Consider the following 17,498-nt stretch of genomic DNA (forward strand, 5'->3'; position numbering starts at 1 on the left):
ATGGATCGGCGACAGGGAGTTTCACACTGCATGACTATACAAAAGGACAATCACAGACAACTTTGTCCAAACTATGTCTCACAGCCAAAAACACGTGGTATATATTTTGTTATTAACTACATAATGAGAAAGAAGCCTTTATTGGGGTAGAAAATGTATATATTTGCTCCTCTGGCATGGTTTCCGCTACATTCATTCTTCCATGGCGGGGCACCACGACAAAATTCATCCCGCCACGGCTACATTACAGCTTCTCATTCAAAACATTTAATTTTTTTAATAGCCAGTAATAACGTATTAAACGCCAAAACGTATTAAAAGGTTGAGTGAATTATAACAGCGTGAACTTCTCTGTAATCGTAGTAGTGCTGTGTATTATTTGTTTACCCCGTTAAGAATAAGTGCTGACAGACTGACTGGCTGACTGACAGATGCGTGAGGCCAGCAAACACGATCTATAGCCGTTTCACTTTACTTCAGGACGCATTAATATCGTTCTGTAGGTCTATTAGAGACATTCATAAATGTACAAGCAAAGAGATCTGCATGCTGTAGGCTATTACATAAATGTGATCTCGACTTCTAATACTGGGGTCACGACAATTCTCATTGAAATAACACCACAGGTAGTTGGTAGATCTGTCTAAAAAAGGCCTGCCGCTACAGCTGGAAAAAATCCTAGAGGAAACACTGCCTGGGTTTTGAAGGGAACTAGCAATTTCTCTTCAACTTTTTCCTTTTTTGGCCCAGTAGAGCCAAAGGAAAATGAATGAATGAACTTATGCAAATGCTTAATGCCAGTTGGCTGTAAACTGGAGTAATGAGGAGATGGCAAGATGACATACTTTGCAACTTGTTTTCATTCACTTGTACTTTTGTCTTTGTTTTATTGTCTTTGTGCATGTCCCGAGGCTTAGCTGTAGTCCTACATGATGACATTTTATATACCTGAAAAGATGCAGAAATGCCATCAAAAAAGGTGACCTGCTGTTTGTCTAATCAGGGACAGTGACAACATAAATATACAAATAACAATGTTAATCCGGTGGTTGGGAATGTGTAATGTCTGTTAATGAACATCTAGGATTATTTGTTATCCCCTGGTATAGCATGAGCAGTGTGGAACGTGCTTACTGATAACCAAGGATTTTGTTATTCAGAGTGGGAATGACTCAGGATTATCCATTTGAAGTGTGAAAAGCCCGAAGAATACTTGGCATCAGCTCTCAGCATAAACAGAGCACAAAGACAAACAGCGACAATTGTCAATCATGTCATAGCAGTGACCTGATTTCATATGCTAATGTTTTAGAACTTCCAATTCAAGTGCCTCTTGGAGAAATGACCAGGAATAATAAATGGCAGAAAACTAACACTACTTGCTCTACAAACAAGTGTGTTTATGACTATACATACAAACAAAATAATAAAAATAGATATTTTGACTTTGCAACATTAAGCAGTATTAGGCAAGGGCCAGTATAAGATTCTAATTCTAATAACCTTGAATAAAAATATCACGGTTTCATGGTACTGTGATTACTGCTCTAAAATGAAATTTTTTTTATATGTCTGGGTAAAAAAACAAACAGTTTTCCCCTTTAAACACAATATATATTTTTTTTTGAGAAAATTTAAAAGTGTTTTGGAGCAGTAAAGATGTCAGGCTGAATAATTCTAATGAATCATTGACTTTTGCTGTCTTCATTAGTTTTAGAAACACAGATTTCTTTATGATTTAAAACGGCATCTTTTGATATCTTTTCTGCTGGAGATACTGTTGTCCTGAAAAATGTAAAACATAAAAACCATACATATACAGTAGGAATGATATAGCAGAATAATTTGGCAGCTTTATACCATGAAAACTGTTATCGTCCCATGCCTAAGCAGCATAACACTGTTTTTAGTATCTAAAAATTGATTCTTTAAATAAAGTCTCAAGCAAAAAGATTCCAATGTCTGCTGGTACACAAAGAATATGGTCAAAAATCTAATAAACTTTACACTCAAATGTTTGCATATCATCAGCATGCTGTAATCCATTTCTTAAGCAGCAAAAGTCATTTTTAGACTAGTTTGTTGGCCAGTTGTAGTCAGTGCAATGCTAAACATTATTGTTCTACTATAATTTGTTTATTTTGCCTCATGTTGTCCCACAACATCATCAATATAGATGAACCAAGATGGCGGCGCGTGCACACGCTGCGGCTTCTCTCTCTCCCGACAAAACGGTGTTTTTGTGTTCTCCGTCTTGTACGTCGCAGTGTTTTTGTGCGTCAACGTCACGTTTATCTGTCCGTAACCGCGCATATAGTCGAACATTTCTGCTAGACATCGGTAGAAACAAACTTCACAAGCTAAACTCCGCGGACACTGAGGAGCTGCAAGATCTCGGCTTGCTCCGGATGCCTACCCATCCTCCGACCCCCACCTCACCACCTCGCCCACTATGGAGGCGCTTCAAGCGGCGCGAGAGGAAGCAGAAGAGGGGTAAGCGCGGGGGTATCCGAACTAGGCTAGCGGCTAACCCCCACAAACCCGCTATCCCCTCCATCATCCTAGCGAACGTACGCTCGCTAGACAACAAACTGGACTACATCCGTCTACTTCGTTCATCACAGAGGACTGTAAAGGACTGTTGTGTTTTTGTGTTTACGGAAACTTGGCTCAACGACAACGTTCCGGACAGCGCCATTCAGCTCGACCAGCTAACATGCTACAGAGCAGACAGAGCTATCGTCGCGGGAGGTAAGACCCGCGGTGGCGGGCTCTGTGTTTACATCAATGAGTCATGGTGCCGCGATGCCGTTGTAGTCCGCAAACACTGCTCACCACTGGTGGAGTTCATGATTATTAAGTGCCGTCCATTTTATCTACCGAGGGAATACACAGCCATTCTGCTTTTCGCTGTTTACATCCCTCCCAGCTCCAATGCAAACAACAGGAGTGAGGCACTAAATGACCTGTACCTGCACATTAGTGAGCAGCAGACAGGCCACCCCGATGCTTTTCTCATCCTGGCAGGGGACTTTAACCATGCAGACCTTAAGAGTGTGTTTCCAAAAATACAACAACACATAGACTTTCCAACACGGGGCAATAACACACTGGACTTTGTTTACACCACACAGAGAGGAGCTTACAAAGCCTTCCCCCTCCCCCACCTTGGTGCCTCAGACCACTTAACTGTCATGCTAATGCCTGCTTACAGACCGATCGTTAAAGTCACCAAACCGGTTTGCAAGGAGATACAAGTGTGGCCAGAAGGTTCTTCAGAGGCTTTACAAGACTGCTTCAATACCACAGACTGGGATATGTTTAAACAGGCTGCCACTTACAACAACACCACTGACCTCCAGGAGTATGCTGAGACTGTTACAGCCTACATAAACAAATGCACTGAGGATGTAACAGTCACCAAAACCATCACAGTCCGTCCCAATCAGAAGCCATGGCTAACAGGAGAGGTCTTCAACCTCCTGAAGGCTAGGAACACTGCCTTTAGAGCTGGAGATGAGGCGAGCCTAAAGTCAGCTAGAGCCAACCTTTCCCGTGGCATCAGAGAAGCTAAGAGACAGTACTCCAGAGGTATAGCCCATCGCTTTAATGACAGCAGGGACACACGGAGTCTGTGGAGAGGAATACAGTCCATCACAGACTACAAACCCCAACCACAGACATGTGACAGCACCATCCCCCTGCTGAACGGGCTAAACAAATTCTTCGCTCGTTTTGAGGTACAAAACAGCACCATTGCACAGAAGATGCCACCTCCCCCTGGTGACCAGGTGATGACTCTGTCTCCGGACAGTGTGAGGAGGTCTCTCAGCAGGATTAACGCACGCAAAGCTCCGGGCCCTGACAACATCCCAGGTCGTGTACTGAGAGACTGTGCATCAGAACTCACTAATGTCTTCACAGACATTTTTAACATCTCTCTAACCCAGGCTGTTGTCCCCACCTGTTTTAAAGCCACTACCATCATTCCGGTCCCAAAAAACTCATCTCCCTCCTGCTTTAATGACTACCGTCCAATTGCACTGACTCCTATCATCATGAAGTGCTTTGAACGGCTTGTTATGCAGCACATCAAGTCTGTCCTCCCCCCCTCCCTGGACCTGTTTCAATTTGCTTATCGGCCCAACCGCTCGGCTGATGATGCCATCTCCACTGCACTTCACACAGCACTCACACATCTGGACAAAAAAGACTCCTGCGTCCGTATGCTGTTCATAGACTTCAGTTCAGCATTCAACACTATCATCCCCCAACAGCTCTCTCAAAAACTGCTCCAGCTGGGGCTGAACACCTCTCTGTGTAACTGGCTGCTGGATTTTCTCACTGGAAGACCACAAGCAGTACGGGCCGGCAGTAACACATCCAGCACCATCACTTTAAACACTGGGGCCCCTCAGGGATGTGTTCTGAGCCCTATCCTCTTCACCCTGCTCACTCATGACTGTGCACCATCACACAACTCCAATCTGTTCATCAAGTTTGCGGATGACACAACTGTGGTGGGTCTCATCAACAAAAACGATGAGGAAAACTACAGAAGTGAGGTGAGCCGTCTGGCCGAGTGGTGCAGAGACAACAATCTCTTTTTGAATGTGGAGAAGACGAAAGAGATTGTTGTTGACTTCAGGAAAGAGCACACTCTCCATGCTCCCCTGACCATCAACGGTGCGACTGTGGAGCGTGTGAGCAGCACCAAGTTCCTGGGTGTACACATCACTGAGGATCTCTCCTGGACCAAAAACTCCACTGCACTGGCCAAAAAATCACAGCAGCGTCTCTACTTCCTCCGCAAACTCAAAAGAGCAAGAGCACCAGCCCCAATCATGTACACCTTCTACAGAGGCACTATTGAGAGCATCCTGACCAGCTGCATCACTGTGTGGTTTGGAACCTGCAATGCATCCTGCAGGAAAACACTTCAACGCATAGTGAGAACAGCTGAGAAGATCATTGGTGTCTCTCTCCCCTCCCTTCAGGACATTTACAGCACACGTCTTACCCGTAAAGCCCTCTGCATAACAGCAGATGCCACCCACCCAATGCACAGCTTCTTCAGTCTGCTGCCATCAGGGAGGAGACTGCGCAGTCTCCAGGCCAGGACCAACAGACTGAAAGACAGCTTCATCCATCAGGCTGTCAGGAAGCTGAACTCTCTCCCAGCTCTGCTCCCCGCTCCCTCCCCACGCGCCTCCTCCCCTCGCACCTCTGGACTCTGACACACACACACACACACACACACACACACACACACACACACACACTCATCTGCACTGGTCACTTTATGCAGACACATATACTACCTCCCAATATGTCACTGTCACTTTATCACAATTATCATGTTTACAAGTTCTTTTTGCACTATACTGTTTTTTATCTGCACAACTCTGGTTTACTTTGCACTCATTGCTATATGCCCTTAATGTCACTGTATTGTTTACAATTTTTTTATTACATATGTATATTTCTTAGACCACATTTATGTGCAATGTATATACTGTAAATTTTCTAAATTTTCTTTTTTTCTTAAACTCTACTATTTTTTATATATATATTTTATATTAATGTTAAGCACCTTGGGTCTGAGAGTAACGCAATTTCGATTCTCTGTATGTCTTGTACATGTGGCTAAATTGACAATAAAGCTGACTTTGACTTTGACTTTGACTAACAGTTTGGTGGGCAGCAGCAGGGGTGACTTGACCTAATTAAAGAGCCCGCCGCGACCTCAATTGTGCAACAGTCAAGCCATCGCAATGCAGGCAAGAACTGTCTGTGAGCACTGCATCAACATGTTGGACCCCCAAGCATGTGACGCAATACTCATCCCTGTGATCCGGAGCGAGGAAACCCCAGCATCCAGAAACGCACGGTCGAAACGACATCTTTAGAAAGACGTGCTGCATGACTGTGTGCTCTGCTCTTTGTAGAAACTGCTCTTTTAGATCACCAGCAAAACACCAAGGGGACATGAAACCCAGTTCGCCCACCGCTAAAACGTTTTCCCCCGCACTGATGAAGGAAATGCTTTATTTGTTGGAAGTCTGGTCTGAAGCAACACATCTGATGAGCTGACTCACACAGCCGACTGATATAGCCCTAATTGGCTCATCAGTTTCAGCTGTGGAGCTAAGCCTAGCCAAGTCAATTGGCATTCCATTGGCCCGTTTTCATATCTTCAGAAGTGATTGGTCGTCTAAAGCACTCCCAAAAGTCTGTTTATACAGACACATGTAGCAGTTCCCTTATGAAGGGGAACATGTCTATAACTTACTAAAAGCCTTTATGTTTATTCATTTTTTCCTCAGTGGAAGCTGAGAAGAGGAAGAGGAGAAAAGGAAGAGAAAGCCAAGCAAGAGATGCCAGAAAAAGGGGGAAGGAAATAATGTGTAATTTTGCTATTTGAGTATAGGCAGGCCAGCACAGTGGCGCAGTAGGTCGCACGATTGCCTCACAGCAAGAAGGTCGCTGGTTCGAGCCTCGGCTGGGTCAGTTGGCATTTCTGGGTGGGGTTGGCATGTTCTCCCCATGTTAGCGTGGGTTTCCTCCGGGTGCTCCGGTTTCCCCTACAAATTCAAAAACATGTGCTGACATTGGGTAAGCTAAAATTGTCCATAGTGTATGTGTTTGAATGCATGTTTTCCAGTGATGGGTTGCAACTGGAAGGGTATCCGCTGTGTAAAACATATGCTGGATAAGTTGGTGGTTTATTCCACTGTGGCGACCCCAGATTAACAAATGGACTAAGTCGAAAATAAAATAAATGAATGAGTATAGGTAATGATAGACAAGATAATGTTTGATTAAGATGAAGTGTTATAAAATGCCAATTCATTAAAATAAAGGTTACAAAGTAAAGAAGAACTATATTGTGTGTTTGCATATTTATTTCACAACCTTCAAGATTTTACCTTGTAAACTACAGGGAACAATAAGGGGAACAAATGCTGAATTTACCCTTTAACTACAAGGAACAAGGAGGGAACAATGCTTCACTTTAATTTACAACCCGCAAATGCTTTATTTACCCTGTAAGTATAAGGAACAAGGTGGGAACAAGGAGGGAACAATGCTTCACTTTAATTTACAACTCCAAATGCTGTATTTACCCTTTAACTACAGGAAACAAGGAGGAAAATCTGGGCAAGAATTCTTGCTACCTGGTTACATTTGAGCTGCTGCAATGATCATTCAGTTCTTTTGCCATGTCTGCATTAAACAGCATAAACTGATGTCTAGGAGGCCACGTGTGTCACAATAAAAACAACATTTGATTCAGAGGATTCTGAGCATGTATAACTACAGTTGAAGTCCGAATTATTACACCCCCCCCCCCCCCAAAAAATAAAAAATAAATGCATATGTTAATTGTGAAACTAATGCAGAAGTTGTTGCTCTTGTCCTGTAGCTGTGAATGGGTGAAGCACCATGGCGAATGTTAAACAGCTGCTCAAGAACTCACTGGATGAACTGAGAGAAGCTGAACTAAAAGAGTTTCAGTGGTGCTTAGTAAATGACCATAGAGAGATTTCAACAGCTGAATTGGAGAATGCAGACAGGTTAAAGACAGTGGATAAGTTGGTGTCATGTTTTAAACCAGAAAGAGCTTTGAAGACCACAGTGGACACCCTGAGGAAAATAAAGCAGAATGAATTGGCTGAAGAGCTGGAGAATACACAGAAGCAAGGTACTGTTTAATTCCCTGTCAAAATTTCAAATGTGATAATTTTCAGTTCAAATCTTTTTATGTTATAACCCAGTCCTAACAATGGTTTTTGAGTCAGATGTATTGTCATAACATGTATTGCACAGCTTATGAACAATAAATGTAAATATATTTAATATTGTGTATATAGCTAATGTATGTGAATATATTGTTTGTCTTCGCTCATCTGAATTTTTTACTTTATTTATATGTGCAATTGTTTTTTTTCAAATGGGAAGTCAAGACATAGGCAAAGGGCCATAAAACCCACCTGTTGTAGGTTATAGTGTCGGGGGAGGGACAAGGGGAAGAATTTGAATAAAATCGGGAGTTTCCATTTGGGCAAGTCCTGATTTTCACCAAGGCAAAACAAACACACATGCAAGGGAGAAAGACAGTTACAGCGTTTAATGACGGTGGAATGTTTGATGCACGTCGTATAAGAGAAAAAAAAAAACCTCTGCATTTCTCTGTAACTCAGATCCACTCGGTAGGTCAGAAAGCCATGTGTGTGGCTCAAACATTCCATCATCATTATTAAACACGACGGTCGGTAATAGAGCCGCATTTACAGCAGATCTTTCAGGTCATAATATTGTAGTGATATTAACGTAAACTAAGTAACTTAGAAATAATTTTGACTAAGGTCTGTCTTTAAACACTGAAAGAGTACTGCTGAAGATACAAACTGTAACTTTGCCATCTGAATGAACAAAGAAAGGGCACTGATCGCACACACTTACCAAATCTGTAAAGACAGGACAATCAACACCAACGTGACCTGCGTCTTTTTTTAAAGTAGACGAGAAGAAAATCCGGATTTCACAATTTTTTTAATGCAAAAAGGTCTCGAGTAAAAAATATTCTGTACAAACATATTTCTGCCGTGTGTCGCATGCACTGATCCACACGTAAGTCCAGTTGTGCTCTTATAGCTGGAAAATGAAAAACAAAACCTTCCTTGCAGCATATTATAAAAGCAACACTGACGACCCGTATCTCCAAATAATTCTTATTCTTTTCCCACTTCTTTCGGCAACACAACATGTCGTCTCTCTGCCGTCTGAAAACCGCTTTAGATACCAAAGGTCTTAAAAGCTAGCATGCATATTAATGAAGTTGCACCACATACACAATAGAACGTGCTGATTGGTTTGAACCAAGTCTTACTCATGAATGAATGCAGCACACTCAGAGACACATTTAGGCATTTCCACATACAGACGTCCAGTCTACATGCTGGAATACATGCTAAGATCTCATGGACGTGACGCAGCTTCAAAAATTTGTTTTAAACCAGAAGTACGTATTTGCTTGAAATAATGCAAAAACAACCAATTTTCACTTATTAGTGAAATATATGTGTCCCAATAGTGTTTTTAGCAGTGTGGGACACATATCTGACTGTCAACAGCTCAAAAAAATGTGTTTTTGTGTTTTGTGACCCTTTAATAAAGAAAAGAAAACAAGAAAGAAGAAGCTTAAAATAAGTTGCAAAACAAACATTTCTGAAACAGAAACCCATTCTAAAGCCAGCTCACACTGTCCATTGTCCGTAGTGTATGAGTGAGAATGAGTGTGTATGGATGTTTCCCATAGATAGTTTGCAGCTGAAAGAGCATCCGTTGCGTAAAAACATGTGCTGGATAAGTTGGTGGTTCATTCCGCTGTGGCAACCCCAGATTAATAAAGGGACTGAGCCAAAAAGAAAATGAATGAATGAATACTACTCTCATTAAAGTTTATGTAAAAATACGATTTCTGTAAAGTAGCTCCTCATTTTCTGTCATCAGGAGTCTGCATGGCTGTGGAAATAGTTGAGCATTAGCAGAATCATAATCCATAATCCAAGACCTCTATCAAGCCTTTTACACAATTTATGTTTCACAAAGAGAGATCTCCATCCCAGGGGCACACAAAGACAAAACTATAAAAACAACAATTTATTACTCATTTGCACAGACAGAATGAACAAATATGGAATATAGAGTTCAGCAAAGGAAAAGAAGAAAAAATATAGGTTGTAAAATAAACATTACTGGAACAAGAAAACATTTTAAAGCCGGCTCACACTGCATTTTTTAAATAATCCTATTTGATTGTAGCTTTTTCATGAATATGGTTCTCATGTTAGAGTTTAGGATCTCAGTGTTCATAATGTCAAACTGTACAACAATAAAGAAGCCCTATACACACAAGAAAACTTGTCTGTAGTTGGACATCATCCATCCATGACACATTTACTAACTTGCATTCTGAAAAGATAACACACAGAAAACATTACAAATCTACAGCGTTATTTTGTCCAAAACATGCCTCAATAATAAAACCAGGGAAATGTCAGGAAACATTGAGACAGCAAATGATCAGCAGAGTATAAAGTATTTCAAAAAACTGTAATAGACATATTTTAATTCTGGAGAATTATTTTTGAAACATCCTGCATTTTTCTGAGTTATCGACTTTTTTTGCATCAATACAATATAAGATTTAAGTCAAATCACCTACCCTTGCTCATTCAAATTACCATACAGTTTGTCACGTCATTTAAATGATGAAACAAATGACTTCATGAGTGCTGTTGTTATTTTTTCGTGTTTGAAAGCACAGGACATAATTATGTTTCACTTTAATAAAAAACTACTTTTTCCTCTCTCTTGTAAAGGTGCAGCTTCAGAGACCTGTAATTCCCCTCCTGTTGATTACACAAACACCAGCCGTGAACTAAAGAAGAAGTTAAAAGAGGACTATAAGCAAATATTGATTGGTAATTCACAGACGGGTCACCAGAAGAAGCTGGATGATATTTACACTGATATATATGTGGTGGAGAACGAGACTGGAGGAAGAGAGAATGACCATGAGGTGATACAGATAGAGTCAAAACACAACCAACAGACAGCCAAGGATAAACCACTCAAGTGTAACGACATGTTTAAAGTTCAGCCTGACACCGAACAAAACAGAAGAGTCCTGACACTGGGGATTGCAGGAGTGGGAAAGACTGTCTCTGTCAGCAAATTCATCCTTGACTGGGCTGAAGGAAAAGACAATCAGGAAATAGTCTTCATATTTCCACTGCCGTTTCGTAGACTGAATCTGATTAAAGAAGAAAAGTACAGTCTCATAGGTCTGCTTAACAAGTACTTCTTAAGTAGACCGGCAGGACTGAGTTCTCTTCCTGAAGAACAAGGCAAGGTCATGTTCATCTTTGATGGACTGGATGAATATCGCTTTCAGTTGAACTTTAAAGAGGTGGATGGATTTACAGATGTTGATAAAGAAATGACAGTGAGTAAGATAGTAACACATCTCTTAAAGAGAGAGCTGCTACGCTCTTCTCACATCTGGATCACATCCAGACCAGCAGCAGCCAGTCTGATACCCCGAGACTACATTGATCAGGTGATTGAGGTGCGAGGATTCAGTGATGAGCAGAAAGAGCAGTACTTCATCAAAAACAGCAGTCCTGAGGTTGCTGGAAACATCATCGGCCACATCAAGAAATCCAGGAGTCTGTATATCATGTGCCACATCCCTGTCTTCTGCTGGATCTCTCTCACTGCTCTCAAGACCCAGAGGAACAATGACAAAACACCCACAACTCTCACAGAGATGTACATTAACTTCTTACTGTCTCAAAAGCAACAGATGAATAAAAAATACCGCACTGATTCTGAACCTGAAGCCAGTGCCTGGTCTTTTGAAGACATTGTTCTGAAGCTGGGGAAACTGGCCTTTAAACAGCTGCAGAAAGGACAACTGATCTTCTACAAAACAGATCTGGAGAAGTGTGGACTAGATGTCAAGGAAGGGTCTGTGTTCTCTGGATTATGTACTCGAATGTTTCAGGAGGAAAACCCCATTTCAGGGGAACAGGTTTACAGTTTTGTTCATCTCAGTGTTCAGGAGTTCATCGCTGCTCTCTATGTGTTTTTCACTTACAAAAACAAGAAAGCAAATCCATTTCTTGATTCCAGGAAAAAGGAACTGACATGGAAACTCTCTACAAAGACCCTGTTTAAACTTCACAAGGATGCAGTCGAGAAGACTTTACAAAGCAAGAATGGACACCTGGACCTTTTCCTTCGCTTCCTGCTGGGTCTCTCTCTGGAGTCTAATCAGAGTGACCAGAGTGTCCTGAAGGAGCTCCTGCCAGGACTGAAGCTCAAAACTGAGAACATCAAAGATACGACTGACTATATCAAAGAGAAAATAGAGGAGGAGAAATCAGCGGAGAGGACCATCAACCTCTTCTACTGTCTAAATGAACTGAAAGATGACTTTGTGGAGGAACTCCAGAAGAGTCTGAGCTCTGGAAATCTTACAACACAGGATCTGTCCTCTGCTCAGTGGTCGGGTCTGGTGTTTGTGCTCCAGATGTCAGAAGAGATTCAAGAGAAGTTTGAACTACAGAAATACAGAAGATCTGATGAAGCACTGATGAGACTGATACCAGTGGTCAAAAACACCACAAGGGCACTGTAAGAATTTTCTGTATACACTTATGCCCATTTCACACATTGATTTGCAACACATGAGTAAAATGTGTGCAGTGCAGAAACAGCACAGACTATTTGTGTTTTCATATCAAATATGCATTACTGATCTCCTGCTGTATACAATATCTGTTCTCCTTATGTTTACTCCATTTTAGACATTCTTTTCAATACTTTTACTCTTTTTAAACAATACAATAATATAATCTCATTTTAAAACTTAAAGCTCTAATATGTTACCATGAGTTTGGAAAACTGAGAAAGTTTTTAATAATGATAACTAATAATTAATTATCACACAAAACGTTCGAGGTTACTAAAGTAACCCTTCGTTCCCCGAGGAGGGGAACGGAAGCACTATAAGTGGATTTGATTGTTAAAATCCACGTATTGGGAGGTTCGGTTCAGAAGCTACTCGTCTGAAGAGTATTGAACGGGCCAATTAAGAATGAATTGGCAGCGCAAGCCTGCGCAGGTGAGCGGCATAAGCAATCAACTGAGTATATAAGCTCACCTGGCGCCAGCAGACGCTATCCTTTTTAAGCTGAAGAGACTTTTAACAGCTAAGGGACAGTCATTATGGCGACGGAGTATAGTGCTTCCGTTCCCCTCCTCGGGGAACGAAGGGTTACTTTAGTAACCTCGAATGTTCCCCTTCGGGGGGAACTCCAGCACTATAAGTGGATTTGATTGTTAAAATCCACGTATTGGGAGCCCATTGAAAGCGCCATAATGACTGCACCTTACCAACACCCACCATGAGAGAGCGGTCAGGCAAGCGTGACGCACCCAGATCGTGAGAGGCGTGGTCCTCCAACGTGCCCTTGGCCTTAACTTATCCCACTTCAAAAAGAAGTTTTACAGAATAGGTATCTTTTTTGGGAGTCGCTAGCGTCTGGATAATTCTAGGAAATACGACAGTACGTTGGGAAGCGTGCCATCCCAGTAGGGAGGACGCTGCGGAGACCATCCGCACCCAATAGGGGGAAACAAATGGAATTACATATGGACTAACCCTGAAAAGGGGGAGTGCGCATAAAAAGGTGGTTAGCAGATAGGGAAAGCATGGGTCCGCCCAGGGGGGGAACTTAACCGTGGCGGAAAAAGCATATGGGGATCACCAGCGGGGATTGGCCATAGCAGGCACCTATACCCAAAACGCGGGCTGACCAGCGGGCAGACCTACTACGTAATGGGCCAGCAAGTGACTCCTCCGCTGAGTCAGTGCTGGGGGCCTCGGAGGAATCTGCAGGGCTCACCGAATGGGGAACTTTACTGACAGACAGGAGGGTGCACATCTCTCCGTGTTAGGGAAAAAAGGCACCGCAAGCGTGTACAACACCTACCGAGTTGTTTCCTCAATCACCAAAGGTCACCACCTAACACCCTTGAGGAAACCGGCTCCACTCGCAGATTATAAAATCTTGCAAATGTGTTGGGTGTCGCCCAGCCTGCAGCTCTACAAATGACTGTTAAAGAAGCGCCACGCGAAGGCGGAACTGTGAATTGTTAGCTAAAGAATACCTTTATGTGTTTTTTACAGTCTTGGATTCTCCCTTAAATTCAGTATTTACAGAGTCCATATGGTGATTTTACCTTTGCTTAAACTAAAAGACAACATTCAAGTGTTTTGTCTCTGCTCTGGATTAATAGATAAAGGTCATTATTTCTGTTTTACCCTCACAGGCTTCAGGGCTGTAATCTCACTGTTCAGTGCTGTGAGAGTTTATCTTCAGCTCTACAATCCTCAAACTGTGTCCTGAAAGAGCTGGACCTGAGTATCAATGACCTGCAGGATTCAGGAGTGAAATTTCTCTCTGATGGACTGAAGAGTCCAAACTGTAAACTAGAGACACTGAGGTCTGAGTTCAAATACCTGATTGATTGATTGATTGATTGACTGTTTGATTATAATTATTACTTGCATGAAGTGAATGACAAAAAAACACTGTAAATTTAAATTAGTTATCTTATTTCTCAGATTTGTCCTGTGTAAACTCACTGCTGATTCTTGTGAGAGTTTGTCTTCAGTTCTACAATCCTCAAACTGTGTGCTGAGAGAGCTGGACCTGAGTAACAATGACCTGCAGGATTCAGGAGTGAAGCTTCTCTCTGATGGACTGAAGAGTCAACACTGTAAACTGGAGACACTGAGGTCTGAGTTCAAACACCTGACTGATTGCTTGATTGATTTATTGATTGATAGATAGATTGACTGTTTGATTATAATTATTATTTACATGAAGTGAATGACCAAAAAATACACTGTAAATTTTATTTGTTTTCTTATTTCTCAGATTTGTTACGTGTAAACTCACTGCTGATTCTTGTGAGAGTTTGTCTTCAGCTCTACAATCCTCAAACTGTGTCCTGAGAGAGCTGGACCTGAGTAACAATGACCTGCAGGATTCAGGAGTGAAGCTTCTCTCTGATGGACTGAAAAGTCAACACTGTAAACTGGAGACACTGAGGTAAAAGATTCCCTACTCAACAATAACTACAAAACAATTTCATAACAGCCCACATTATTTCATATTAGGGCTTTTTGTGTTGTCAAGTTGCTGATTGGAAGAGCAGCAGGTAATCTTAGGGTTTATTGACTCAGAATGCAGAACTGAATACAGTGCAGCAGAAAGCCCAATGGTTTCCAGACATAGCCTCTGAACTCCTGTAAACAGAAATGTTCAACACTTGCTTTGAGTTCTCGACTGCTTTGGAGCTGACACAGATGACTGGTGCTGTGTGTGGAGGTTCTTTAACTTGACACGGCGTCTAAATAAGGCTGAGCTCAGGTGCGCAGTGCTTCAACAGAAATGAGGCGTAAGAGTAATCATAACACCATCATTATGGTAATAAGCTAAATGAGCTCTCCTCTGTCAGGGTAGAAAAAGAACAGATTCAATAGCAAGTGAAACAAATTTATTCTTCTAAAAAAAACACAAAATATCCTCAAAAAGGCAGGACAGATTACTCACAATAGGTTCAACGTACAAGCCTCATGAGCATGTAAAACGGACTGACGAAAGACAAGAGACGAGAGGAGACTAAATAGGGAAGAAATCAAGCAGCAACAGGTGAAGGAGAGGATCGCAAATTGATTACCAGGTCTCTAAGGCGGGAAACAAAAAGCGAACAAGGAGCACATGGCCAGCTGTCAAAACAAAAACCACGTGCTCCAAACACACAAAGACAACACAAACAGGTAAGTCATTTTATACTCTTAACATCCTCATGTTGTCAGGTATATTAAATGTCGCCATGTAGGTCATTAGTTTCAAGAAGACAAAGACAAAAGTACAAATGAAAGAACACATGGAGCAAATCATGTCATCTAACATCTCCTGATCACTCCAGTTCACACACTTTCCATCTCTGAATATATATTTTCTCTCACTGACTGCTGTTTACATGAAGCACGCTTACTGACATGTAATGAGCCCCGCTGATCAGCTTCTGATGCCAGGTGTCCAGCAGCAACAAGCAAACATTGCTCTGTTTCACACTGAACAAACTTACAGTAGCAGCACAATTAAGCGATGGAACCATTACAGATTTTGGTTTTTAGGATTATAGTCTGAGAAATAATCACAGTTTCATGGTTATCACGATTGTTAAGCATTCATTAATTTCAGAACACTACTAGTTTAGAAAATCACATGAAAACTACACATTTTACAGTGTTATTTACTAGAGGTGTAAACCTATGCTGGTCTCACGGTTTGGTTCGGTTACGATTATCATGCCTTCAATTCGGTTCAATTCGATATCTCGGTGCATCACAGTGCATTGATGATGCTTTCCATATACAGTGTTATATTTTATGGGGGAGGCTATAACAAGCTGTCTGTATAAATACACAGACACACAGCACCACACTGTCTCTCATATACACAAACATAGACAGCACCAAATAAACAAACAAACACACACACACGCACACACACACACACTTAAACCTTCGCAACAGGGAGAGCTCGCGCTGAGCGGAGCAGAAAAACGAATTAAAAAAAAGGAAAAAAGAAGCACTTTTCCGACGGTCCCTTACTGAGAGCTTCTCTCAGCGCGAGCTCTCCCGGCTAAACACATATTGTGAGGGCTTAAACGGAGCAGTGCTCGTAATGTTGAGTGAAAAAAAAGAAAGACAGCTGTGAAACATAACCAGCTTTGTCTTTTTGTAGGAAACACACTTTAGATATTTTTAGGTTAAGAGGTTTTTAAGTTATTGCCATCTATAACTGATTGTGTGTCAGGAATATCGAAAACAAAACCAACTGAACCACGCTCATTTCTGGCGCCCCCCTGGATATACAGCGCCCTTATCGTTTTGCCTATGGTGCCTATGCCACGGGCCAGCCCTGAGTTGGCTGAGTGTTGTAAATACTCACGCTCACCTCCCTCGCGACAGAGCACATAGAAGATAAATTACGTCAGTGCATAATAACTGGTTTTGATTATTACTGAACCGATACAGAATTGTCTGCGTCTGCATCGCGGTGCACCGAAGAAACAATTAATTTTGACACCCCTATTATTTACTGCTGCTCGGTAACCAAATAATACAGCACAAACTAACATTAAAAACATACACTAGTCCGTTTCCCTCCTTGTGCTAAAAATAGGTGATAACAAGTAATACAACAAGTAATAATTTTACAGTGAAAATAACAACAGAACAACGAATAAATAAATAAAATTGTGGATAAACAAAAACAGTATTTTTTTTCATCTTTTTATTAACATTTTAACTATTAATTACAAAACACATTGAAACACACCAATAGACAATGCCCATTTATAACAATGCAACGCTAAATAAAAAAAAATGATAATAAATAAATAATAATAATACAAAAAATAATAATAATACAAAAAATAATAATAATTATTATTAATTAATTAATAAATAGAATATGTACATATATGCATAATAAAACTACAATATACATATTGCATGTATATATATATATGTATATATATTTATATACATACACACACATACACACTAAGGGTGTCACGATTTCGATTTTAATCAACAATCGATCGAAATTTATGCTCGATTTTGATTATCGAATCAAAAAATCGAATCGTCGATGCTGCCACGCCCCCATGTCACGTCAGCTTGGCTTTTCAAGCGGGAAAAAACACGCTTGTTGAAGTGCTTGTTAAACTGTGCAGACGCAGGAGACCCATCGACAGCTTAAACCTTCAGGGCTCGACAATAAGGACTGCCCGATAGCCCGGAGCCAGCGTGCGAGACGCTCGGGTCAGTGTACAGT

The 17,498-nt window shown here is 41.3% G+C and overlaps 1 protein-coding gene and 1 long non-coding RNA gene across 2 annotated transcripts in view; both read left to right on the plus strand.

The window, feature by feature from the left end:
- Positions 1-17,498, plus strand: part of LOC141381964 (uncharacterized) — a 1,176,553-nt gene that overhangs the window by 960,210 nt on the left and 198,845 nt on the right. The gene's annotated exons all lie outside the window — the stretch shown is intronic.
- The window catches only part of LOC137491180 (NACHT, LRR and PYD domains-containing protein 12-like), a 42,402-nt gene continuing 32,293 nt past the window's right edge, over positions 7,390-17,498 (plus strand). The window contains exons 1-5 of the mRNA XM_073948225.1: positions 7,390-7,705; positions 10,389-12,207; positions 13,909-14,082; positions 14,204-14,377; positions 14,520-14,693. Coding sequence (XP_073804326.1) covers positions 7,447-7,705; positions 10,389-12,207; positions 13,909-14,082; positions 14,204-14,377; positions 14,520-14,693 — 2,600 coding nt within the window. The 5' untranslated portion in view covers positions 7,390-7,446. The remainder of the gene's footprint in view (positions 7,706-10,388; positions 12,208-13,908; positions 14,083-14,203; positions 14,378-14,519; positions 14,694-17,498) is intronic.

This window comes from Danio rerio, chromosome 4, assembly GCF_049306965.1.
Source record: "Danio rerio strain Tuebingen ecotype United States chromosome 4, GRCz12tu, whole genome shotgun sequence".
In the NCBI taxonomy this organism is placed as follows: Eukaryota; Metazoa; Chordata; class Actinopteri; order Cypriniformes; family Danionidae; genus Danio; species Danio rerio.